A 26,253-nucleotide genomic window follows, 5' to 3' on the forward strand; every position below is an offset into this window, starting at 1 on the left:
CTGGTGAGGATGTGGAGTAAGAGGCAGACTCCTCCATTGCTGGTGGGAGTGAATCCCAGTACAGGCCTTATTAAATCAGTGTGGTGGTTCCTAGGGAAGATGGGAACCTATCTACATCAAGATCCAGCTATACTACTCTAGGGCACATACCCAAAGATGATCTATTCTTCCACAGAGACACTGACTTGCTCAACCATGTTTATTACTGCTCTATTCATAATAGCATGAAATTGACATCAAGCCAGATGTCCCTCAACAGATGACTGGATAAAGAAAAGTGGTACATTTGCACAATGGAGTATTACTCAGTTGTTTAAAAATATGACATAAGGAAATTTGCAAGCAACTAGATGGAACTAGAATAAATCATCCTGGGTGAAGTATCCAACCCAGATCCAGAGATCAGTTGTTATATGTAATTGCTTATATGTAGAAGTTAGCTGTATAGCCAATGATAAGCAAACTACTATCCACTGATCCACAGAGGAATAGAGAAGGAGACTAGATGGAACAGAGAGATCTCGTTAGGAAAGGACAATGTAATAGATCAGTATGGATGGAAGCAGAGAGGGAATTGGAGGTTAAAGAGATGAGGGTGAGCAGGGGTGTTGGATGAGGGAATACAGGGAGAGACAGACAAAACTAAAGGGTATTTTAAGGGTAGTGTGGAAATCTAACACAGTAAAGACTTTCTAAAGTATGTACATATATGATGGTGATCTTAATTAAATTGTCAAATAATGGAGACGACAGAGTATCAGCTGGCCGTCTTTTGTCACCAAATGAAGCTTCAAGTATCAAGATCAAGTTACATCTAACTCAATTGGAATTGGGTTGTTAGACAAAAATCTGCCATGGTAATCCTCAAACAAGCTGAGCTGTTTGCTCTTTAAAAACTGACTGCAAGATCTCACTGCTTAAAGCAACACCTAAAGAACACAGAGAGGTCCAGCTAGTGCCTGCATAGTGCCCTCACTCCAACATTAACATTTTTGATACAGAAAGGTACTCTCGCGTGGTACAAAAATGTGAAAGAAAATCCTGTGGTCTACATGATTTCCTTCTTGTAAGTTCTGTTAGGGCAATGGTGGCTCCTAGCTGTAGAAGTGACCAACCTATATGTGCTTTTCCTTAAGGTCCATTCCATGAGATGGAACTCATACTCAACACTGGTTGGTGCTCAAGAACCAGAAATTCAATATCTCAAGGACCTAGGGTAAAACAGAAATCTTCCTAGTCTAAAGAGAAAGTGGAGCGATTAAATGACCTCTAATGATATTCTGCTGTACTCATAGACCAGTGCCTTGCTCAGCTATCATCAGGGAAATGTTCTTCTGTTGCAAATGGAAAAAAGATAGAGAAACACACACTAGACATTACACAGACAGTAAGAGACCTTGGGCACTCAGCCCTAAATGGGATGTGTTCCTCATATCCTTCCCCTCAACGACCCGGGAACCCTGCAGAAGAGGAGACAGAAAGACAAGACTCAAGGGGACAGAGGATACCAAGAAAACAAAGCCCTCTAAATCAACACAAGCAAAGCAAACAGAACTCCAGAGGCTGGAGCAGCTGGCACAACTCTGCACTAGGTTATGTATTCTGGCTTAGTGTTTTTATTCAAACAAATCCTGAGTGTGTGGATGAGTGTGTCTCTAATTCTAGTACGTTCTCTTGTGTTTTTCTCTTTTGTTGGTTTGTCCTGTCCAACTTTGAGGTGGTAGTTTTTGTGGGTTTTTTTATTGTCCTATTTTTGTTATATTTCAATACTATTTCTTAGAAGCCTGCTCTCTTCTAGTGAGAGACAGAACAGGCATAAATCCAGATGGAGACGAGGAGAGGAGGAACTGGAAGGAGTTGAAGGAGAGGAAATGGTAATTAGAGTATTTTATGTGAGAAAAATGTATTTCCCATAAAAAGGTGTTTAAAGAAAAAGGAATAAGTATAAATAAAAAGAAAAGAAGAGTTAGAAGGTTGAAAATTGTTCCTCACAAAACAAAAACTTTCTATATGGGAGGAAGGAAAAAAAAAACATCCTCCGGATGAGTTACAAATGGACACCATTACTACATAGTTAGATAGCCAGTGTTGGCAAAGACATGGAGTCAATGGTATCCTCACTCACAGCTGAAACAAATGTGAAGTGGTGTAGTAAATATGAATGACAGATTGTCATTTTCTTCAAAAGTTAGACACACTGTGCTTTGATTCAGCAAGTCTACTTTCAAGTTTCTAGTCCAAGGATGTGAAAGTATGTAACAGAAAATCATGATTGAAATGCTCATAACAGCTTGATTACAACTAGATTACAAAATAAAACTCAGGCTGGCCCTGACAAAGACACTCAAGTGCCTGTGGTGCCCAAGTGTCTGGAAGAATGACTCCCAAGCCTCCACCCCAGCCACACCTGCCAGGGTGGCCCTTAGACAGACACTCAGATCTAGCAGGCTGGAACAGCTGTAAGAAAGACACTCGAGTGCTCCTCTTCCTTTTCCATTTCTTCTTCCTCTTCCTTGTTTGTCTTCTCCTCTTCCTCTTTTTCATTTATTTATACATTTATTTGCTCATTCGTTCATTCAGTTTAAATCCCAACATCCACCACCTCATCGCTGTCCCCTCGTCACAGCTCCTCCTTCAATCCCCCTTCCCTATCTCCTCTGAGAAGAGGGAGGACTTTCCTGGGTATCACCTCACTCTGGCAGGTCAAGTATCTGCAGGAGTAGGTGCATCCTCTCCCACTGAGGCAAGACAAGGTGGCCCAGTTAGGGGAACAGCATCCAGAGGCAGGTAACTGGTTGACAGATAGCTCCCACTCCAGTAGTTGGGGGACCCACAAGAAGAACAAACTACACATCTGGTAAATACATGTGGGGAGCCTACACCCAGCCCATGCATGTTCTTTGGTTGGTGGTTCAATCGCTGGCAGTACCCAAGGGTCCAGTTTAATTAATTCTTTTGGTCTTCCTGTAACATCCCTGTTGTCTTTGGGTTCCTCAGGCCTTCCCCCAACTCTTCTGCAAGACTCCCGAAGCTCCATCTAATGTTGGCTGTGGGTCACTGTATCTGTTTTCATTGCCTGCATGTTAAACTTCTCAGAGGACAGTTATGGTAGACTACCAGCATAACACAGTGTCATTAATAGTGTCATGGATTGGTTCTTTCTTGCCCATAGGGTGGGTCTCAATAAGGGCTAGTTACTGGTTGGACATTCTTTCTGTATCTGCTCCATCTTTGTCCCTGCACACATTTAAACAGGAACATATCGGAAGATTTTGTGGGTCACTGTCCTTATACTTCCACTGGGAGTCCCTCCTGGCAACAGGAAGTAGCCATTTGAAACACCATATCCCTCACTGCTAGGAGTCTCAGTTAGAGTCACTCCCATACACTCCCTGGGGCCTCCTCCCCTCCCAGGTCTCTGGCATGTCCTAGAGATGCACCATCAGCACCAAATTCCATTCTTCTCCCCTATTCTCCCTATACCTGATCACCCTTCAGCTAAGCTCCTTACCCTTTCCCTCTCCCACCTTGTTCACTCCATCCATCCACCTTGATATCTGTTTTATTTCCCCTTCTGAGAAAGATCCAAGTATCTCCTTTGGTCCCTTCGTGTTATTTTGGCTTCTTAGGTTCTGTGGATTACAGCATGATTATCCTGTCCTTTCTGGCCAATATCCACTTATAAATGAGTATATACCATGCATGTCCTTTTAGTTCTGAGTTACCTCTCTCAGGATGATATTTTCTAATTCCATCCATTTGCCTGCAAAATTCATGATGTCTTTATTTTTAATAGCTGAGTAGTATTCCATTGTATAAAAGAACCACATGTTCTTTACCTATTCTTCAGTTGAAGGACATCTGGGCTCCTTCTATTTGCCAGCTATTACAAATAAAGCTGATTGAACAAGTGTCCTTGTGGGATGGTCAAGGGTCTTTTGGGTATACCCAGGAGTGGTACAGCTGGGTCTTGAGGTAGTATTATCCCTAATTTCTGAGAAAAGTCCCAATTGATTTCCAGAGTGGTCGTTCACGTTTGCACTCCCACCAGCAGTGGAGGAGTGTTCCTCTTACTCCACATCCTAAATAACATGTGCTCTCCCTTGAGATTTTGATCTTAGCCATTCTGATGGGTGTAAGGTGGAATCTCAGAAACGTTTTGATTTGCATTTTCCTGATGATTAAGGATGTTGAATGTTTTTTTAAGTGTCCCTCTGTTGAGAATTCTGTTTAACTCTGTACCCCTTTTAAAAATAGTATTATTTGGGTTGTTGGTGTATGATTTCTTGAGTTCTTTACATATTTTGTCTCTGTCAGATGTAGAGTTGGTGAAAATCTTTTCCCAGTCTATATGTAGGCTGCTATTTTCTCCTCTTTTTCCTCTTCTTCCTCCTCCTCCTTCTCTTTCTTCATTCCTTCTCTTTCTTTTTCTATGCCCCTGTCTTTTATAACTCACTAATTAAAACTAAATTTTTAGACTTTTTTGTACTTTTTTTTCAAGACAGTCTTTCTCTGTGTAGCTCTGGCCATCCAGGAACTCCTTCTGTAGAAGAGGCTGGCCTGGAACTCAGAAATGTACCTGCTTTTGCTTCCCAAATGCTGGATTAAAGGTGTTCTCAGTCACTCCCAGGACCCAATGGGGATGACATTAGGTGAATTGCCCAAAATCAGAGAGATAAAACCTGAAGAGACCACCTCCAGTAGATAGACATGGCATCCTGTTTAGGGATAGGGCCACCCAGCCATCTCAAAAAATTTAACCCAGAAGTGTTCCTATCTAAAAGAAATCTAGGGACAAAAAATGGAGCAAAGTCTGAAGGAAAGTCAGTCCAGAGACTGTCCCACCTTGGGATCCATCCCATGTGCAGATACCAAACCCTGACACTTTTGCTGATGCCAAGATGTGCTGGCAGACAGGAACCATGCATGGCTGCCCTCTGAGAGGCTCTGCTAGCACCTGACTGATACTGATGAAGATACTTACAGCCAACCATAGGACCAAGCCTGGGACCCTTGTGGAAGAGTTAGAGGAAGGACTGAAGGAGCGGAAGGAGATTCCCCATATGAAGAACAACAGTGTCCACTAACTAGACCCCTCAGAGCACCAGAGTTTAAGCCACCAATCAAAGAGCATACATGGACTGGTCTATGTCCCCTGCTACATATGTAGCAGAGGACTGCCTTGTCTGTCCTCAGTGGGAGGGGTTGTGCTTGGTCCTTCGGAGGCTTGATGACCCAGAGAAGGGGGATGATAAAGGGGAGAACTGGGAGTGGGTAGGTGGGTGGGGGAGCATACTTTTACTAGCAAGGGAGAGAGGAAAAATGGGTGGGGGCTTATGGAGGGGGAACCAGGAAGGGGGACTTTTGAAATTTAAATGAATATAATAATTGATAATTTAAAAAATAGTGTGCTCAGTTTCCACCTATGAGTCATTTTTTGTACTTTTTATGTGGAGACAGACCACAACTAAATTTTCCAGTTTTGCTTGGAGTTACTCTATATCTCAGACAGGTCTTCCCTTGTGATCCGTAACCTCTTAGCTCCCTGAGTAGCTAGGAATGAAAGCTTTGTTTGTCTGATCTGGCTTTATTTTATTTTTTATGGTGCCCAGGGCTTTGTAAATACATGGACAAATGTCTACCACTGCTATATCCCTAGTGTAACAACTGTTTTAAATGTTTGACACATGTCTCATGACTTAGCAATTCCGCTCTAGGTTGTAAATTCAAAATTTTAATAATGTGATCACCTGACATCATGCGTGAAAATGTCCATACAACTTATTAAAATCCAAACCTGGAATGGATCGACCTATAAATCTATAATCCAACCACTCAGGAAGGCAAGACAGTGAGATGATGTGGTCAAGCTCTTCCTGGACTATATAAAAACCATGTCTCCAGAAAGAAGAGCTAGTTACCAAGGAAAACAGTTTTCATAGTCTGTTAAGTAGATAAAGTATGTTGTGTGCACACTTGGATGGCATTCCACAATAAAAGGAAACAAAAACATTATGTGAAGTGACCTAACCAGTCACAAAACATTCTATTTATATTGGATTTGAGACAAGTCCCAGGATAGTAAGATGAAGTAATGTCATGTTTACTCTGAAGCAGCATTTAAGATACTGAATGGCAGGATAGGGGGCTGAGGGAATCATAGATCTTACTCATGGCTTGTCAACCTTACACCTAAAATAGAATAATTCAATTGCATGTAAACAATCCACACTAGTCTGAGTGTGTAGTTCATGGGTGGAACCATTGCCTAACGGGCACAAGTCCTAAGATCGATCCCTAGAACCATAAAAACAATCCACACTCAAGCTATCACAAATGAGATAATAATTAAAAGTCTAGAGCATATTCTAAGTATCTCTTAAAGCTGGTGAGCAGAGGCATGCTGGCAGTCGCAGTTTCCATCAGTACTGTGCATATAGAATGGAAACATCCTAAGTGGTCAGTCTCACTGAGAGGAAGGTCTTCCCTGCCCCTAGCTCTAGTCAGCAAGGACTTAATATTATCCAATGGTCTTGTTTGCACATCCTACCAGGAGAGGGGGCAAGATGGAATCCTTGATTTCCCAGAGAAATGTTTCTCTCCACACAGCAAACCTGCGGGCATCGCAGCCCAGAATTTCACAATCTATAAGACTGTACATTTGTTACTGTTGTTTTAAGTTACGATTTTTGTTTTGCTTCAGAGATGTGGGTATCCTTATCTTGCCTCAGATTTATGGAATCCTCCTATCTCAGCCCACACATCTGAGGACACAGATACTATAAGTCATACTTGCAGTTAATGATCTTATAGGAACAGACGTCTGAAGGGAAAAAGACTTAGAGAAACCAGACTTTCTAATAATTATAAATATGAGAAAATGTGAACTTGATGAGAGAGGATACAGAATTTGATACAAACAATCTCCTGTGGCCTACAGTCCCAGAAGCATCCACTTCATTTATACAGGGTCAGGTATTTGGAGGAGACTGAAGATGGGGAGAAGATAGTGGAATTGAGGATGGAAGGATGAAAGGGCAGAAGGAAGGAAGGAAGGAAAGAAGGAAGCAAGGGGAAGGAAGGAAGGGAGAAAGGAAGAAAGGAGGGGAGGGATGGCAGGATGGAGGGAGGTAGGGAGAAAGGGAGGTAGGAAGGAAGAAAGGAAGGAAGGAAAGAGTAGCTTAGTCCAGTGAAGGGTTAAAGAAGATGGTGGAACTTTGGGGCTCACACATCCACACTGTTATGAGAGCTTTTATTGACTCTAATTAAAGTTTGTCCAGAATGATAATGAATAACACACAAAGTGGTTTTCATACATGTCTGAAAGAACAAATGCCAAGGTGAGAAAAGCTTATGTTCTTGTTGGAACAAATGATTATAGATCAATGGACTTTGTAACTTCAGAATTACCCCATCTGCTTTCAATCTCACACACCTTTCCTGACACAGGATGCTACAGCTCTGCATGCTTGTCCTGAGAACCCTTTAGCTCCTGGATCTTCTGGGGCAGAGTCTTGGTCCAGAACTGCAGCCTTCTGGCCTTCAGGGCTTGGCCCACAGCAGGCTGGGTGTTCAGCTGCAGATACTGCTCATCTTGGTCCAACACAGGCCAGTAGGGTAGATCCTCACTGTTGGGGTTCCTGTTGACATGGCAGCCCAGCAGGGAAGAGTGAAAGTCTCTCTGACACAAAGCCTGATCCCCTATTTGGTGAAGGCAGTGGGTGAGCAGACCAAGGGCCTCTCGGAACAGATGGACTGGTGTAATGATATAGATACAAGTGTCATCAGCAGTGTCTACTGCATGTGCAGCAAGGGAAGATGACTAGTTTTGTGTTTCTCTCTCAGAGGTACAATCTAAAGAACAGTACCACAATAGTGTGATTCACCCACCCAGTCTCAGGGATGCACAGTAAATGACAGCTAGAAGGTATCTGCCTGAGTGTGCCCTGAGCTGAAGACTATCATGTAATTAAGGACACATGCATACTAATGGGGGCACACATTAGACACAAGTGTAACGAGGTTGAGAACGTGAAGTATTCTCACCCATTTCTTGCAAAGTTGGCCCAGTACTTCATCATCCTCCTGCTCAGCAGCTTCTCCTCCTCAGTGAAGTCAACTGCAGACAGAAGGAGAACAAGAGTCCAAGTCCTAGCCTCCTCATGCAGGTGCCAACTCATGCTCTCCTACAGAAACCACAGCCTAAGGGAAAACCCTAGACCTGGTTTATACCTTCTTCCCTCCCACTCAGAATACAGGATTGATCAAAAGCACTACTTGATGTTTCTTAGGTTCATTTCTACAGCAGTGTGCTCTCATTCCTTCTAGTGCAAGCCAAACTAGGAAGGGTTTATATTCTAACTCTAGGATATGTTATGGGGAGGAGCCTGAAAAAAATTTTTTAAAGCTCAGATATGGGGAACACTTCTCCTGTCCTCTCCCAAACTCTCAGTTTCCCCTATTGGACAGAGAGCTCAATAATCCGTCAGGAATTCATTCAGTGCTCCCTTTAGCTCTAGGAAAACATGAAAGACTCACAATTCATGCCAAAGTAAAACTGAAGGTCATCAGCATGGTCTGCCTTCACATAGGATGGCCTGACATGCTTCATGAAGCTGGGCAGATGCTGGAACTCATAGAAGTACACAGGAGCGTGGGAACCTGGAAGGGAGGACACATGTTGACATGATTTATCATATGGAACTTATCTGCCTAATCTTTGGTGACAAGAAACCTTGCTCTACAGTTATCTGAAATCACAGTTGAGTGGTGAGATCCAGACTGGAGCACTGGACATGGGAAACCTTTGTTAAACAGAGACCCTGGCATTCCCAGCTGAGTAGATGACAAGACACTGAGGGTAACTAACATGTTTCCCCTTCTATCCCTGGATAGGATGCCAGCCTTTATGCTAGGCATAAAGATTTAGTGGAGGAAAGTTGCCTGCCATCAGAAAACTGACCAAGACATAGGCCTGGACGCTGCAGAGCTCACCTGAGTCCCACAGATCTGAGCACTCCCTTAGTTGCTCTAGTCCCAGATGAACTCACGCTGGAAATGTGCCACTTGGAGAGCAGGAATCACAAACATGAAGTCCCCTCGCATCTCTCTGAACTGTGCTTGGAGGATCTCTGGGTCCTCAGTGTTCCCCATGTACTCTTCCATTAGTAGGTCACTACATTCTGGAGGCAGCATCTACACCAGGAGGAGTCAGGAAGAATGATTACAGGCAGGCAGCAGCCTCTAAGTAAGGAATGTGGCCAGCAATAAAAAGGGGTCTAGGGGGAAATGTAGAGGCTCTGCTTTGATTCCCCACAGAAACACACACACACACACACACACACACACACACACACACACACACACTCACACTGATCTCACACACTTTATTTCTGGGCATGCCATCTGGGAAAAATATGCAGGACCCTTCTCTATCAGGACAGGAGTCAAGGTCTCTCTCACCATCTGTGCTGCAGTGCTCTTCAGAACAGCTGGCAGGGTCTTTCTGCTTATCTTCTCTATGACATGGTCAAGGCCAATGGACTGGGAGGCAGAGGATAGTCTTCAGTATTGGATGGTTTGGAACTACATCAAGGTATCTCTGAATTCTGAGTACACGCCATTTGAGTTTATGATCTCGGGGACTTAGAACTAGGTCTCACCTTGGGGACTACCCAGCCAAATTCATCTGATGTGACACCAATGATGCTCGGAACAGGATTAAAATCCTTAGAGGCCAACAGCTCCTGAGGATGCTTGGGTAAAAACTTCCCATCCACCACTCCAGGGATCATCTTGAAGACCTACACAGCATTGATGGTCAGTGTTGAAGATCAATCATATAAATATTCTAATGCCCATGACTATCCACAGCAATTCCCTATATCCTATCTCATCCCAGGGTTCTATGCACACTCTAGGAAGAACTTTACAGATAATTAGCTTCTCTTGTTCTTTTTGTGCATTGTACTGAAAGGACACCAAACCATGGAGATCAGCTAGCACATTTGAGTAGTAAGTAATGGCAATTCCACATTCTGTTCATCAGGTCCTCCAAGACACAGAATTCTCCCAACCTGGTTAATAGCCAGAATCTCTTGTTCACTCTTTGCTCGCAGGCAGTGTGTCAGGGCTTCTGAGTCTGGGGCCCCACATCCAGATAGGTTTGCTATTGTCTGTAAATGGAACAGACAATGGTTAGCTCATCCCTCCCATCAGAGAGCAGAGTTTCTGTGATTCTAGTAGAAGTTATTACTGCTAAATACCACATCCTAGTGTTTGTTGTGTATGAAAGGAGAGAGCTGAAGTTTTCACATTTTCTGTTGCTCAGAATTGACAGCTGGGAAAGACATTCTCCCTGCATATTATTTTTTTGTTACTTTGACGTCTGTGTGTCTCTCTCTCTCTCTCTCTCTCTCTCTCTCTCTCTCTCTCTCTCTCTGCGTGTGTGTGTGTGTGTGTGTGTGTATGTGTGTGTTACTCATGAGTGACAATAGGTATGGTGTAGCACATTTTACCCATGAAGGTCAGAGAACAGTCTCAGCTGCTACATGTCATGATATTCCTTGTTTTCATTTGTGTACACCAGCTTAACTGACCTTCCAGGGAGTCTTCAGTCCTCCTTTTCTATACTGCTATAGGACAACTTGGTTTTCTGATACATATTTCCACCACCAGGTTTGTATGGGTTCAGAGGATTTGAACTTAGGACCTCACACTTGCACAGCAAATATTTTTACCAGCTGGCCCTTTGATTCAATTCATGTGTTCTTGTTACCTTTCCTTTATGCCATCTCAACACAAGACAGGATCATCTGGAAAACTTCAATTGAGAAAATTGCCTCTATCTGCTTAGTCTATAGGCAAGTCGGGGATTTTCCTGAGAAATGAGGGATGGAGAAGAGTCCACCTCACTGTGGATAATGCCACCCATCAGCAGGTGTTCTGGATTGTATAAGAAAGCTAACTGAGGAAGTCAGAGATAAGAAGCCAGTAAGCACATTGCTCCTTGGCCTCTGATTCAGTTCTGGCCTCCAGGTGCATGCCCTCGTGTGTACTTCCAATCAAGACAAAGTATAAACTGTGAGCTGAAATGAACCTTTTTCTCATCAAGGAGCTTTTGGTAATCGTCTTTATCACAAAGATAAGAAACCAAATGGGAAACCATGCATAAGTATCTTTGCTAATGACAGAAGCCACTGGATAGAGGATTGCTATCATATAACTTGCTCAGCGTACATAAAATTCACTTAACTCAACACCAGAGTACCAGAGGCAAAGAATGAGGTAGCTGGTGTTCTTGAGAACACTTACCTTGTAGACCACTTCAGAGGTGTCAGAGATGAGGTCAGGCAGCAGGGCCACTCCACTCTGCATAATGGCTCCATGAAAGAGTCCTTGGGACATTGGGGAAACAACGTGGGAAGACACACTTGCGCCTCCTGCTGATCCACCAAATATAGTGACCCTGTCACGGTTGCCTCCAAAATAAGCGATATTTTTCTGCACCCAGCGTAGGGCAGCCACTTGATCTAGGTATCCCCAGTTGCCTCTCGCATGCTGGTCTCCAGTGCTGAGAAGTAGCAGGAAGAAGAATTGCATGGCTGCCCATGTACTATTTAGTCCCCATTACCCAGCTCAGTCCCAGGCTTACCTGAAGAAGCCAAGGATACCCAAGCGATACTGGATGGAGACAATTACTATTTCCTCAGTAGCTGCCAGTGTGGATCCATCATTCATGGAAGCCCATCCTATAACCAGTCCACCACCGTGAATCCACACCATCACCTGGAGACAGCAACTCAGATGCCAGGAGGCCCACACACATCCCAAGTTCATCTAGACTGCCCACTAGGTTATCAACTGCTTTGTTCTGTGTAGGTGAACCTACAAACAGATCTCCTCAGGATCTGAGGAAGTGAGCCACAGATGAGGTGCTTTAGGCCTGTGAGCATCTTTCTATTCCTGCTTCCCCAACAGGAAATCTCAGCATGGATTAGACTCCAGATCTAAATGAAAGTCATTGTTATTCTCAGACCCATCTAGGTAGAACAAAAAAAGGAGTGTCTTCCTAAGTGACTTTCCTGATTGCTAATCAGAATGGGCATCAGATCTCACTGGCCGAAAAAATAACTTAGTTCTAGAAATGTAGGTGATGCCAATATTCAGCCATTGTTCACCATCCTGAGATGGTGTGCCAAATTGATACAATTCCTGGTTTAATCTAATACCTAGACCCTCTTACCTCCCAGAGCCCCAGACCTCTGAGTCACACATACACACACACACACACACACACACACACACGCACACGTTTAAGCAGCTCACCATGGGCTGACATGACCTTCTTGAACTCAGTAAGGTAAGACTACTAATCAGGATCTAAACTACAGTGGAGCTCAGAATTATTTCGTTCCTTCCCGTCCTCCACAGAAATAAATGACCAGTTCCCAATGGCCATAGACTGACACTCACAGGCAGGTTGGAGCCCTCATGGGCATGGGCTGGTGTGTAGATGTTGAGGTACAGGCAGTCCTCAGACATAGGGATGGGAAGCATGGTCACATTCATCTCCTTCATAGCCTCTAAATTCATCATATCAGTCTGCAAACACCTAGTGAAAATTGAAGGCAGGAATTCCAAAGGATTTGGTGGTCAAATCTATATCTTAGTCTGAATTTTCTGCTAGGCACCCACAGCTGCTGCTTTCCATGATGGCTTGCTAACATGATTCTTGTCTATAGGCCCTACCACAGTAAAGGCCACCAGTCCTGTGCAAATGGAAATAGAGACAATTTTTTTCATGGAGGTCTTGCCATACATAGTAATATTCTGGGGGGCTACTTTATGGAGATTTCTGACAGCTTCACTGAAAATTATATGCTTTCTGTTCCAACATTCAATCATTCTGTATATAAAATTTAAATCCTGGCATGGTGGTTAGATTTGATTGTTGACTTGACACACTGTAGAATCACCTGGGCAAAGAATCTTACTAAGAGATTGTCTTGATCCTGTTGTTGGCTGTCATGCCAGTGGAAAGTTATCTTGATAATGTTCTTTGCAATAGGAATACCTGCCCATGGTAGGAGGCACCATTCCTTAGGAAGGGGCTGCTGGATTGTATACGAATGGAGAAGGTAAGTGAAGGTTAGTAGGCATGTCTGTGACCTATAAACTCTGTTCCTCATTATGGATGTGATGCAATCAGCTTTCTTAAAATTCTGCCTCTGTGATTTCCCACGTATGGTTGATTATATGCCTGAATTGTCACCTATAATAAAATATGTCTTCACTAATTTGCTATCTAATGTTATGTTATCACAGCAACAGAAATAAAACAAAGATACTTGGATATTGGGATACTGCACTCACATAGCAACTATAGGAATAAATGGATAATACCATTTTATTGTGTAGTGAGACATTCTTCAGTTCATATCCAAGTACCAATAAGGTACCTCCTAGTTCCACAAAGTCTCCAGTTGGAAGCATGTATACTTTTCCTTAGTCAATGATACAGGGACACAGTGAATGATCACAGAGACAGTGAAGAATGGGCACAGTGTCTGCTCCTTACTCAAGTAACTTCAGCTAACTCCATACAGATGCCAAGCTCTGACCCAATAGGCTGGCACCGTTTTTCTACTGTAATCATAAGCACGTTTGTCAGAATCATGGATTGGAGAAGCAGCTCAGCACAGGTGGAAAACTGCTATAGAACTGAGGTGGAGGAAGCACTTCACTGTGGCCTAGAGTATAGTCCTGAAGTCCCCTAGGTCCCAGAACTTACATGGCTGGCTCTGAGGTTCCATCCCTTACACCACTCCATGGCTCAGGGTCCTCAGGAGGTGCAAAGCGCAGTGGTCCTACAGGAGGCTTGGCAAAGGGAATTCCCAGGAAGGTGTGGACACCAGCTTTAGTGTCCTTCACGTGGACAAAGCTGCCTCTCACCTGGCCCGTGTGCGTGTTTCTGATGGGGCTGACTGAGTCCTTCCCTGTAAGCAGAGAGATGTCATCATCTGTCACCACATTTGGGAATTTCTACCTTGTTATCACCATGATCCATGGGGGAGGTACGCTGAGTTGTCTCAGTTCTGCAGTAGGATGTGGGAATGAGGGCTTCTGAATCACCTAGGGACAGGTACATTGTCCTCTGACCTTCTTGCAAACTGACAGGGCTCTTCCATATTCAACAAAGTGACAGGCTCAGAGCCACTTGGCATTATGAAGGAATTATCGTCACTATCCATGTTCAGTAGCATTTTTAGGTAGAACCACACACAGAGGAGGAACCTATTTTGCTTGGTCTTCTGTCCCTGTTGCCTCCTCAGTATGGGGTAACCTCAGACATCTCTGACCCTTGTGTGCCCTGGTGGGACATCAGTAAGCACACAATCCCCGTGCTGTCATCTTTCATTCTCCGCCAGTTCCTTTTCCTTCCCTGTTGCCTTCCATCCCACAAGCTCAGCCTCTGATTCTACAGAACTGAGGCAGCTCTGACCTAAGTCCCTTCTGCTCACTAAGATAGTCTTACCATGCACATGCTGGAGGAGAAGGAACCCATAGGATACAACATACAGCCAACCAGGAAGTCTAGCCAAAGACATGGTTAAATCTCAGGCTTAAACTTGTGTTGCTGCAAGATGAGAGTCTCACAGCAGGAAACAGAATAGATCTGCCTGGATCAGGCAGGAATTTGTACCCTTATGGGTGTTGTTGTAGACATTTGATTGGATGGTGCAAAGTTCTCATTGCAGAAGAACAGATAAGGCAGAAGCCACAGGAAGCCAATAGCCAGCAGGCAGGGCAAAGCCACTTCTGCAGTTTCTGCTCCTTCCCTGGCCTATTGGACATACACAGCATGACATCTGAAGTCCTTCTGGAATGCCAGGATCCCTGATCTCCAATATGGAGTCATCATGATCCCTGTCTCTTTTACTCAGCAACCTAATGTGGGTGTTGGTGTGAAGACCAGGGAACAGAAAGCTGTAACAGCAGAAGCCATGGGGCTCCTGTCAATCGGTACACAGTCGTGATTCCAACTTAAAGAGAAAAAGAAGGGCAAGAGTTTGAGTGTGCTTTTCACCCTCAAGACTCCTCTGTGCTCACAACACTCATAGAGTTGTATGTCCACCCTGGAGGCCCATGTCCCTTATGGTGACCTTAGGATCACAGATACACGTCCCTTGTTAGGTCATGGTAGCCTCATTGAAAGACACTGAGGTTCTAACACTTCTGCTTCCATCTGCATTATGTGGTTACTCACAGCCCAGATCCTGTTTAGATCAACTTCACAGTCATTTGTCCATCGACACACACTTTAACATTTCCTACCATTTACTTATGCATTCTGTACATGAACTTTCAATCATGTACACTCAGATGTCAGAAGACAATTTGTAAGAGTTACTTCTCTTTCCACAATATGAGTTTAGGGATCAAACTGAGGTTGTTATGCTTGGCAGCCAACTCCATAACTGGCAAGCCCCTTGCCACCCTCCCTCCTCTGCCACCTGACTTCAATGGGTTTCAGTTTGCATATCCAGAATAGAGTTTTCTGATCAAAATTCCTAGCAAGCTATAACAAAGAATAGCCAACCATGAGTTTACAACTAGCCACACCTGATTTCCTGTAAGAAGTGATGTGCGGATCAACATAAGGTAGTCCTTTGTATCTAAGATTGGATTTGGTGCTATGGTTTCATTCCCAGATGATATATGATCTCATAGGCTGGCACTGCAGGATTTCCTTTATATCCCGGCTTTCTCCTGTCTCCTTGATACAGTGTTGTGTCTCCAACACACGCTTGTCCAATCTGTGGTCTCATCCCTTCCTGGTGGACATTTTACTTTAGTATTTGGATCCAAGGAACTTTTGGGCTGCGGGGACTGAAAGGTCTCCAACTCCTCCAATCTCTGGATCAAGCAACCAATATCTTTATGTTTCCTGAACATTCTGGTGCTTTTTCCTAACTCCAGACTCTTTTGTAGGTCAGCTGGAGGAAATTCCCCATACTCTCTGTGGAGGACATTTACCATCATTCAGAAACAAGTGACATGGTAAAAATGTGTACTGGAGAAAGCACAGGTTCTCTACTGTTAAGGGAGTCAGGGACATAGTCTAATCAACATAGATACATATATATATACATATATAAATACATACAGACAGATCAACTTTAAAACAGAGGTCTAAAAGCATAGGCCTTTAATAAAAGATGGTACTCTAGTAATTAATAGATTATTAATTAACTAATCTATTAATAACAGAACGAGTCACTAATGATTTCTTTTCCATGATAGAATAGCCCGGGCCCTGATGTTTCTAAATCATAGACCATTTCCAAACTATTCCACCGGAAAGCAGCAAAGTGGTTCCCAGGAACAGAGATCAGAGAGTGATTGACATAAATGAACACAAGGAACCTTTTTCCAGGGAAAGAAACACTCTCATACCTGAGATGAAGTTGGTTGACTAGTTCATATTCTTCGTGAGTTAACCAGGCTATGTACAAACATTCAACAATTAAGTTTTTCATCAACAAGATAGTTATTCAAAATCTAAAAACCACTTTGCCAATGTCCAATTCATTGGCAGAAATGCCATGGAAACCTCACAGTGATCTGTTCAGTGGGAGTTGAATGATGCATTCAGGCCTAGTGGAAGTACCAGGCATAAGCCCTCTAGCAGGAAAGAAGAGTTCTTCCCTTTGTGAATTCAACTGAAGCATGTTTTTAACTCTCTCTCTCTCTCTCTCTCTCTCTCTCTCTCTCTCTCTCTCTCTCTCTCTCCCTCCTTCTCCTTCCTACTATGGAAGAAACATTACAGAAAGCATCACATTAGTAATGTCCTAGGGTTGGCCTTCAGGTTATTGCATGAATCCTGCAAAAGGGAGAGAGGGAGAGAGACAGAGACAGAGACAGAGACAGACTGACACACAATCAGACAGATTTACACAGACATAAAGACTCACATATACACATTGACACAACCACCCCCAACACACTCATAAACAGACACACACACACAGATCCACACATATATAACAGACTCACACACAGACACAAACATATAACCACATCACGGATACACACATTCAGAGACATACATACACAACACACACATCATCATCATCTTCATCTTCATCACCATCATCATTGTTTGTGCCAGGACTCACAAGAGAGCTGCTGGGAAAAAAATCACAGCTGTGTCCTGTACATAAAATGTCCATCCTGGGCCGGGTGGTGGTGGCACATGCCTTTAATCCCAGCACTTGGGAGGCAGAGGCAGGTGGATTTCTGAGTTGGAGGCCAGCCTGGTCTACAGAGTGAGTTTCAGGACAGCCAGGGCTACACGGAGAAACCCTGTCTCAAAAAACCAAAAAAAAAAAAAAAGTCTAACCTATTGTAGAAAGGATCAGGAAATGAAGCAAATGGAAAACCAACGAATGACCTAAAAATCCTGTACGTTCCAAGTGGTGACATTGGGTGAAGATAAGCAGTTGGGCACCAGGGCTTTGTTAACTCTTCTTTACCTCTGAAAAAGTCCTGCTTTGGATGCTGTCCATAAGCAGTGCTGATTTTCTGTGCCTAATTGTACACAAGGTCTCAGTGATACCCTCCTTCCGCCCTCTCCCTCCCCCTCCCCCTCTCCCTCTCCCTCTCTCTCTCCCTCTCCCTCCCATTCCCACTCCCACTCCCCCATCTGTGTGTGTGTGTGTGATTTTTACCAGCTCTCTCCTCCAGAAACTCCCTGCCCCCAAGGCACCACTTTCTGACACTTCAGAAGTTAACATACTTGATGAATTGCAACAAGAAAAGTTAAAAGCCCCAAACTGGCCTGGTGACTCTTCTGTTGCTGCCCTCCCCGATCTGATCCATGTGAATCAGCATCTTGGGTGCCACATTTGTGAATGTTGCCAAGGCCACCAAAGAGCAATTTTCAACTTCTCTCTGAGGCCAAAATGCTCATCCTGTCTCCTGTGACTTGCTGCCTACAAGCCAAGGCTTACCTTACCACACAGCACCTTTGTCCAGATATCTTACTGATGGCACCAGCCACTGATGCCTGACAGTTATTGTAACAGACAACAAATACTGAAATGGTCCTACTTAGAGCCTGACTATACCCACAAAGCTTTATCTTCTAAGAAAATCAACGAAATCTTGTGTGATCAGGTAAAATGTCCTTCTGGCTGTTAGCTAAAAGGCCATACTCTAGAACAGGAGTCATTGGCGGAACTCAAATTAGGTGAACATGTTTCTTCTTTTTCTGCTTTTCATTTTAGTTTTTGAGACAGAATATTATCTGTGGTCCAGAGTGGCCTGCTATCTCAGCTTCTTGGGTTCTGGGTTCACAGGTGTGACACAAAGCATTCAGCCCATGCATCTGCTCTAAGTAATCCTGGGCATTATCTACAGGCTCTGAGAACGTGATGTTCCCAAGTATGTTGCAGAATAGGGTGAGATGAGGGAGGGAATAGGATGCAACTCCATCTTTCTTACAATTGTCACTGATTTTAAGCCCAGGAATCCAAACAAAGAATACCCAAATAGTAGCCATGGGTGAGTCAGGCAGATCTTGCTGCATGGAGAACCCTGTTGAACTTCCAGAGTCTGGTGACCCACAGCAGGCCTCACAGGTGAGGTGAGTTCAGTGGATTGGACTGGGAAGACTTAGGAAGAGGTCAACGAAGTTTACACTTTCAGATTGGAGAGGCCCAGGAAGAGGTGTGGGTGGGCGGGGATCATCAACTGCAGCACAAACTCTGGGCATAAAGCCATTCTGGCTCAACTTCTGATAAGGGCCTGAAAGTTGCTGACAGGCTCAGAGCACACAAGCCATTTGCACTGAAATCCAACCTGCCTTTCCCCAAGTTATGTGCATGGTGAAGTAAACCCAGGGACTGCTAATGTCAACTGAAGCATGGTGGGTGCACTTGGAACTTCTGTATACCCTAATAACTGTGTAGAGTGCCCTGTTGAAGTATGCCAATCTGTTCTATCCTAGTGCTTAGCACACTCACAGATACTTGACAACATCAATATATTATATTATTATCCAAAAGTCCAGTAGCAGCTACAGCTACAAAAACACTGAGGGAAAATAAATCCATCTGTTCCTTTATCCTCAGGTCGTTATGGTCATTCTTCATGCTGTGGTGGATGGGAAGTTCTTATCCAGGCATCCCGAGGAACTGTTTGCCTGTGCTGATTTTTGATCTGTCCCTAGAATCATTGGTGCCACCAATTATGTGCATAGCTGGAATATCCCAATGATGAATCCTAGATGCAACCCCCTTATTACCTGAGGGACACATCGTGTGGAGAGAGTGCTCGGAGCTCCACAGCCTCAATTTATCCTATTTACAACTTGAATCTTTCCATCCATCTCTTAGGTTATGAGCAACATTGATAATGGGGAAAATGGGAAGGGACCATTCAGGTTGTTCTACAGAGCACACCAACACAAATGGTGAGATTTTAAGGTTTTGAGCCATTAATTATAGAGCTTCTATTATCTGCCATTGCTAAGAGACACTTGAGAAAAAACTAGGGTATGCTTGTGTTTAGAGATGGGGCTACCCTCAAGCTTGTCCTTTGCCCTTTAACTTCTCCCATTTCAGACCCCTCTCTTTTAACTTGAGGATACTGTCCTGGTGCTGAAGTCTTACTAACACATCTTTTCTGGATCCACATGTTGCCTCCTGGTTTTGCTGGCTTACTGGTAGAGTAGTATTTGGGAGACACAGAAGACTCTTGAAACTCTCCAAGTACAGCTCCAAGAGATGATGGAGAACTTCATGTTTGTGATCCCTGCCTGCAAGTAGCATGTCCTCAACGTGATCATGTCTATAATGGATTGGAACTCTGGCCAGTTGGCACAACACTTGCTTCATATGCATGGGGCCATGTGTTTGATCTCTAGTGCTGACAAAATAATCTTATTCCAAGGAGATGTCTCAGAGCTGCAGGTTCAGGGATAGTCCTGGAGTTGAGGTCCCCATCTATGTCTCCATTTCTCCTCTGGTCCTAGTATTCTAAGGGCTTTTACTTTAGTAAATCCTTAAGTCTGGTGTAAGAGCATGACACAAATGAAGAAAGAGAGGAAATTTTGCTCTAGGTATTACCCAAACTACTCAGGTAGGTGGGGAGACCAGGGTCATGGTTTAACCAAGGCCCTTTCCAAGGCTCATGCCTCAGTCTTAGAGTACACACACACAGAAAGACACAGAGACACAGAGACACAGACACAGACACAGACACACACACACACACACACACACACACACACACACACACACACACCCCTAGCAATGTTATTCCAGACAATCTTAGGCTAAGATATCTTACACAAAAGATGAGGTGGGATGGGTCCAGATAAGGACCTATATTTCCACACCCCGAGGCTCCTCCCTGTTTACTTCTATGAGATCCAGCATGCACCTAACCTCTTCAGAGATGTCAGGCTACCATACCACATGGAGGCAGACCCTGGCAAGGATATTTTCTTTGTCTTTGGATCCTCCTTTTGTGGCAGCAAATATAAGTCTTCCTTTATTTTCCTCTCTCCATGAGTAGCATGGGGACCCAGATGAACACTTGAGGATTGCCTGAGCACACTTTCCAACTAAGGAAACAGAGGCTTTGATAGCACAAAATGCTGTGCTAGGATTAGATCTGAGCCCTTCCCAGTGCATGCTGGGCTTTCTGTCCCTGTCTCCACCCTGATGATGAAGTTAACCACCCCCACCCCCAATTCGGCTGCCACTTGCACAATCCCAGCTGTAACCTAAATGCAGCACACAGGTTCCCCACCTGTCAAGATCCACTGTCCTCCATCCCCCATCCACCCCTTACTTGCCCCCAGCAATGCTCACAATATTTTCATCAAGTATGGCCTGGGAAGATCGCTCAGAGGGTAAGGACTGCCAACTCTGACAAACAACCTGAGTTTAATCTCCAGGACCCACATGTTAAAAGGAGACAACTGACTCCTTTGAGTGTCCCTTTACTTCTACACATGTGCCATGACACATGAATGCCTGTACGTGCATGTGCATGTGCACACACATACACACATACACATAATGATAAGTGAATACGAATCATTAAACAATATTTGCAAAGTAGACAGATGACTGTTGTTTTCTTATAAGAATTAGGCCATTAGAGAAGCCATGGTATAGAAGTAGATAGAATGGATAGAATAGGAAATGAGGACTTTCATGCAGAATTGCAGTGTTTCAGTGAAGCTACCATGACCTAACAGGGAGGGTATGTATAGATCCTAAGATCACTCTAAGGGGCAAGGGCCTCTGAGTCTTGACACTGCACGGTAGCCTTGAGGGTGGATGTCATACTCAGAGCTCCTGCTCTTGCACATCTCTCTGTCTGTGGCATCTTGATTATGTACCTACTCACAGGAGCCCTGTGGCTTCTCCTGTTACAGCTTTCTGCTCCCTGATCATCATTCCAGTATCTGCAATGGGTTGATAAATAGGACAGGAATCATGACGACTTCAGATTTGAGGACAGGGCTCCTGGTATCCCAGAGGGGCTTCAGAAGCCACTTTATGAGTCTTTGTTAGGATCGCTGTTGCCATGATGAGACACCATGACCAAAAGCAGCTTGGGGAGGAAAGGGTTTATTATGCTCACAATTCCATATGACAGGTCATCAGGAAAAGCAGTTAGAGCATGCAGGAACCCAGAGACAGGGAGTGATGCAGTGTTGCTCACTGGCTTACTCCTCATGGCTTGCTCAGCCTGTTTTCTTATAGAATGTAGGTCCTTCAGCCTGGGTGATATCATCCACAATGGGCTACTCCCTCCTCCATAAATCACTAACTAAGAAAATGCTTTATAGGCTTGCCTAGAGCCAAATCTTGCCTATTTTCTGAGACATTTTCTCAGTTGAGGCTCCCTCCTCTCTGATGATTCTAGCTTGTGTCAAGTTGACAAAAAAGTTTGTCAATGTACTATACCTTGCTAGTGGGCCAAGGAAAGAAACTTCAGAAGTGGCTTTGCTCTGCCTTCTGGCCATTTGCTTCTGTCATTTAGGACTAGTCAGTGACACTCCCTTGCAATAAGAACTTTGTTCCGCCCAATGAAACTTCAGTCTTTGTAACACTAGGTCAAATTCTTGCCTGAACAACGGCCACATATTCTGTTTCCTGTTGGTGAAAACCTGTCACTGGTATCAGCACAGAATCAGGCCTAGAAGTCCATCATGCTACCGGATAGACTTCCCTACTGGCTGAATGCTGTGGCCTGTGGACTTCTCCTGCTTCTCCTCTGCCACGTGCAGGGTAAGGTTCCCTAAGTGGGAAATAGGGACCAGCATCAGAGCTGCCCAATTCTGCTGAGTCAGAGGCTGAACTTGTGAAAAGGAAGATACCAGGTAGGGAGGGGATGACAGGGTGGAGATGAAATAGTAAAGTTTGTAAAGTACATGCCTCTCAATGCCTTATAAAATAAGATCTGAAGAGTCCTGCCTGGGATGCAGGTGAGGAGGAAGAGGGTTGGAGGGATGGTTCCCTCCTGTTCCCTCCTGTGTGCTCCCATAGCTGTGGCTGGCTTTATCACTGACCTTGGATGATAATGACAATGGTGATATGTTTGTGCTGCTGTGCTCTCACTGTTACCTCTTTGGTGAACACTCTGAGAAGTGTCCTGGTACTCTTCAAATTGACCCTGGGAGTGATCCCCAGCTGTGGAAGTTAGAGAAAACCCCACCCCTACATCCCACATAGGAACTGAGAGGCCTTAAGAGCTCTTCCACACCTACCCGGGTAACAGTGTAGTAGCAGCTGCCTGAACAGAACTAATCTTCAGGGCATCTCTCCACCCACAGGCCAGGACTCAGCCAGCCCCATCAGAAACACACACACAGGCCAGGTGAGAGGCAGCCTTGTCCATGTGAAAGATATAGATGCTGGTGCCTACACCTTCCTGGGAATTCCTTTTGCCAATCCTCCTGTAGGGCCACAGCACTTTGTACCTCCTGAGGCCCCTGAACCATGGAGTGGTGTGAGAGATGGGACATCCCACCCTGCCATGTAAGTTCTGTGGTCCAAAGGACTTTAGGCCTGAACTCTGTACCATACTATAGTGTTCCCTCTATCTCAGCTCCATAGCAATCTGCTCTGTGTGTTAAGAAGTCTTTAATGAATTTGTGCTAAGGTTTAGAGTAGAGCCATTTTGCCAGGTCCTGGTCAGTCTGTCACCCACAGGCAGTTAGCTCCAGTAGTGCATAGCAAAGCAAAGGCAAGACCTCTCAGGAGCCAACTTTTCACTGCCAAGGTTGTGTGTTTCTACTAGGAGTTTTTGTGTTCAGTAGAATACACTTTAAGTCCCCAAGGAGAGCAGAGGTAATGGGTGTTTGCCAACACAAAACGTGAAGGGAGCTGGTCCTTTCACCATCTTTGTAATCAGAATAGAGTGAGGAATGCACACATTTCTGCTCCCCATCAGCTCCTCTTCATCTTCAGCTCACTCTCTATGCCCTTAGTGCGGAAGCTTATTCTCTGTGGAATGGTCCCTCCCATAATGAGCATGTCTTCCCATCTCCATTAAAATAATCAAGAAAACCCATGAGAGTCAAGGTCAACCTGATCTAGGCAAGCCCTCACAGAGACTTTTCCCCCAGGTGTCAAGTCAATGAACAAAACCAACCATCATACTAGGCCTTAAAGAGCACAGAGGAAGTGGTGAATGTCAACACAGGCAGTCCATTATTTTCATAGAGACCCCTGGAAGTCTTTCAACTCCTGACTCAGAAAGAAGAGCATCGGGGCCCCCACCCAACTGGAAGCCAGGCTCTATCCCATTTTCCATGAACCCCATTGCCTTTACCTTGGTAGAAAGGGACTTTGGAGGAGATCCCAACTTAGCCTCATGAGGAGCAACAACAGAAGTGGTTATGAACAAATCTAGATTAAGAGTGTGGTTTTTCACACAGTGCATATCTCTTAGAATAAATGTCTGTCATTGCTACCAGGTGTGTACAGGATATTGATGGAGTGAATTCAGAAAATCTGAAGATTAAGATGAAAAGGTCTCCTGTCTCTATGTCTGAAGACTGCCTATACCTCAGCATCTATACACCAGCCCATGCCCATGAGGGCTCTAACCTGCCTGTGAGTTCAAGCCACGTTCAACTGGGTGGAAGGGAGAGGATTTCTTTCTCAGGCAGATTGGAAAGGAAAAAAATAAACTGAGCCTCATCAATGTGGGCTCAGATGAGAGAGTTTCCCTGTAGGTTCAAGAAGAGCTTTTCAAACATAGTGGGCAGCTGAATCCTGGGTGTGGGGCACAGAGAATTTGAGTTCTCAGATGTCAGAGGCTTGGCTCTTTGATCTACTAGGGACTCAGTCTACCAACTTGAGCCCACAGATCCGGAACACCAGGGGTACTCAAATTTCTAGCTTTGGAATATTTGTTGCACCAATGAGATTTGATGATCCTTTTGTTTAATAGCTGGGAAGTGACATTCATGAAGACACCTCATTATTAAGATAGATTTATTTATTTATTTATTTATTTATTTATTTATTTATTTAATGTATATGAGTACACTGTCACTGTCTTCAGATACACCAGAAGAGGGCATTGGATGCCATGTGGTTGCTGGGAATTGAACTCAGGACCTCTGGAAGAGCAGTCAGTGCTCTTAACCACTGAGCCATCTCTCCAGCCCATGACACCTCTTTTTGTTCCACTTTTGAAGGCTCTGAGAATAACAGTGGCATTGCTTTGTATCTTGAGGTATAAATTTCTAATAAGATTCCCCAGTGAGGAGAGAAGGGCTGGAAAATTTCTGATCGGACTAGAGTCGTCCATCTGTGGCCTAATGCTTAGACATTTTAATATTGTTCCACATATTTTATTGACCCTCAACCACAAAATTATTTTTGTTACTACTTCATAACTATAATTTTGCTATTGTTATGAATCATAATGTAAATATCTGATATGCAGATGGTCTTAGGCAACACCCATGAAAAGGGGTCCTCCCTCAATGAAGTCATGACCCACTGGTTGAAAACCATTGCTCTAGATAAATGTACAAACAATGGCACTCTGTATCTTCTAAGAGTCTTAACTCTAAATACCATCACATTAGGGAGTAGGTTTCAGAAAATTAATTTGAGCTGCATAGGCTTTTAGACAATAGCTATCAGAGTTCTCTGGCACCAACAACTGAGGATATCAACTAGCCAGGAATATTTGTATATGTTGTCCTTGAATATGAAATCTTACCTATTTCTTTTCAAAACAGTGATCGGTTCATTTCCATGCGAAGCTGGACTGGACCTGTTCCTAGGCTAATCAAGCTGAGCTGGTGGTTAGGTCGGTCTCACAGGTCTCAGTGGGTTTCTCAGTTGTCCACTTTCTGAAGCTTGTTCTTGTTCCTAGGGTTTCTGAAGCCTCTGAAGTCCACACTTGCATGAATATATCACATCTATTGGATGACCCTGCAATTAAGGTTGCAGTCCCTATGTCTAGATAAGCTCTCTGAGCCTGCTGCTAAATGGAAGACTCCCTTTCTCAGTGGGGCTCCCTCTTCTCTACCTGATCTTATCTGGAGAGTGTTCTAAGCACATGGGCCTGACCTTATCTAGAGGATGACCCTGCACAAAGCTTTTGGCAAGTGCTGCATGGTTCAGCACATAAGTCCCACTCAGCCCTTCCCACCATATTATAATTAGGTACTGTGGTATGCCAATCAGCCCTCTTCACCACTTCCACCCCATCCCGCCAGGAAACCCAGAAATCCTCTAAGCAAAGTCATGTAGCTTATGTCCAGATTACAGGTTCAACTTCCTCTCTCCAGATACAAACTTGTCCAGCAGGTTCTTAGCATATTCCTCTTCATGTAAATGAAACATTCCCACCCTAACAAATTATGTACATTCACCCTGGAAATCCCTACCTACTCCCTGAGATCTACATAACACTTGCTCACCCCTAATAAAGTTGAGCTGTCTCACTGAAGTTGATCCCAGAAACCAATCCTGATGGTACTCACACCATACAAACCCTGCACTACCACCATCCCCTGCCTCCCCGCCCACTCCCTTTGTCCTTTTGGCTGGTGGCCAAAAACTCCAGGGGAGAAAGGAGCTTCACACATCTGTGAAGATGTTTAGTTGTGGCATGAGACCTTCGATGAGGTGAGAGAGATAAGAAGTCCAGGTGTCTTACCAGAAGAGATTCCTGTCCTGGGCTCCCTGAGGGCTTCTCTGG

At 44.2% G+C, this 26,253-nt stretch overlaps 1 protein-coding gene and 1 long non-coding RNA gene across 3 annotated transcripts; one reads left to right on the top strand and one right to left on the bottom strand.

Moving 5' to 3' along the window:
* Positions 1–7,235: 7,235 nt before the first annotated feature.
* On the bottom strand, positions 7,236–14,692 carry LOC114630984 (pyrethroid hydrolase Ces2a-like). Of its 2 annotated transcripts, none has more exons than XM_028779307.1 (12): positions 14,537–14,691; positions 13,793–13,997; positions 12,475–12,613; positions 11,654–11,787; positions 11,314–11,572; positions 10,077–10,175; positions 9,663–9,803; positions 9,463–9,543; positions 9,051–9,195; positions 8,539–8,661; positions 8,047–8,119; positions 7,236–7,640 (listed from the first exon to the last, which is right to left on the bottom strand). In XM_028779307.1, exons 1-12 carry the CDS (start codon positions 14,607–14,609, stop codon positions 7,454–7,456), a joined length of 1,659 nt encoding a protein of 552 aa, XP_028635140.1. In that variant the 5' UTR covers positions 14,610–14,691; the 3' UTR covers positions 7,236–7,453. The 2 variants fall into 2 exon arrangements, with proteins under 2 accessions (XP_028635140.1, XP_028635141.1); XM_028779308.1 differs by having other exon boundaries at positions 7,502–7,701; positions 14,537–14,692.
* Positions 14,693–24,016: 9,324 nt separating this feature from the next.
* Positions 24,017–26,006, top strand: LOC114631002. The gene is made up of 2 exons (XR_003712890.1): positions 24,017–24,143; positions 25,423–26,006. It is a non-coding gene; the product is annotated as an uncharacterized LOC114631002 (long non-coding RNA).
* Positions 26,007–26,253: the final 247 nt, after the last annotated feature.

The sequence above is a fragment of the Grammomys surdaster genome, unplaced genomic scaffold (genome assembly GCF_004785775.1).
Source record: "Grammomys surdaster isolate TR1022 unplaced genomic scaffold, NIH_TR_1.0 349, whole genome shotgun sequence".
Classification (NCBI taxonomy): Eukaryota; Metazoa; Chordata; class Mammalia; order Rodentia; family Muridae; genus Grammomys; species Grammomys surdaster.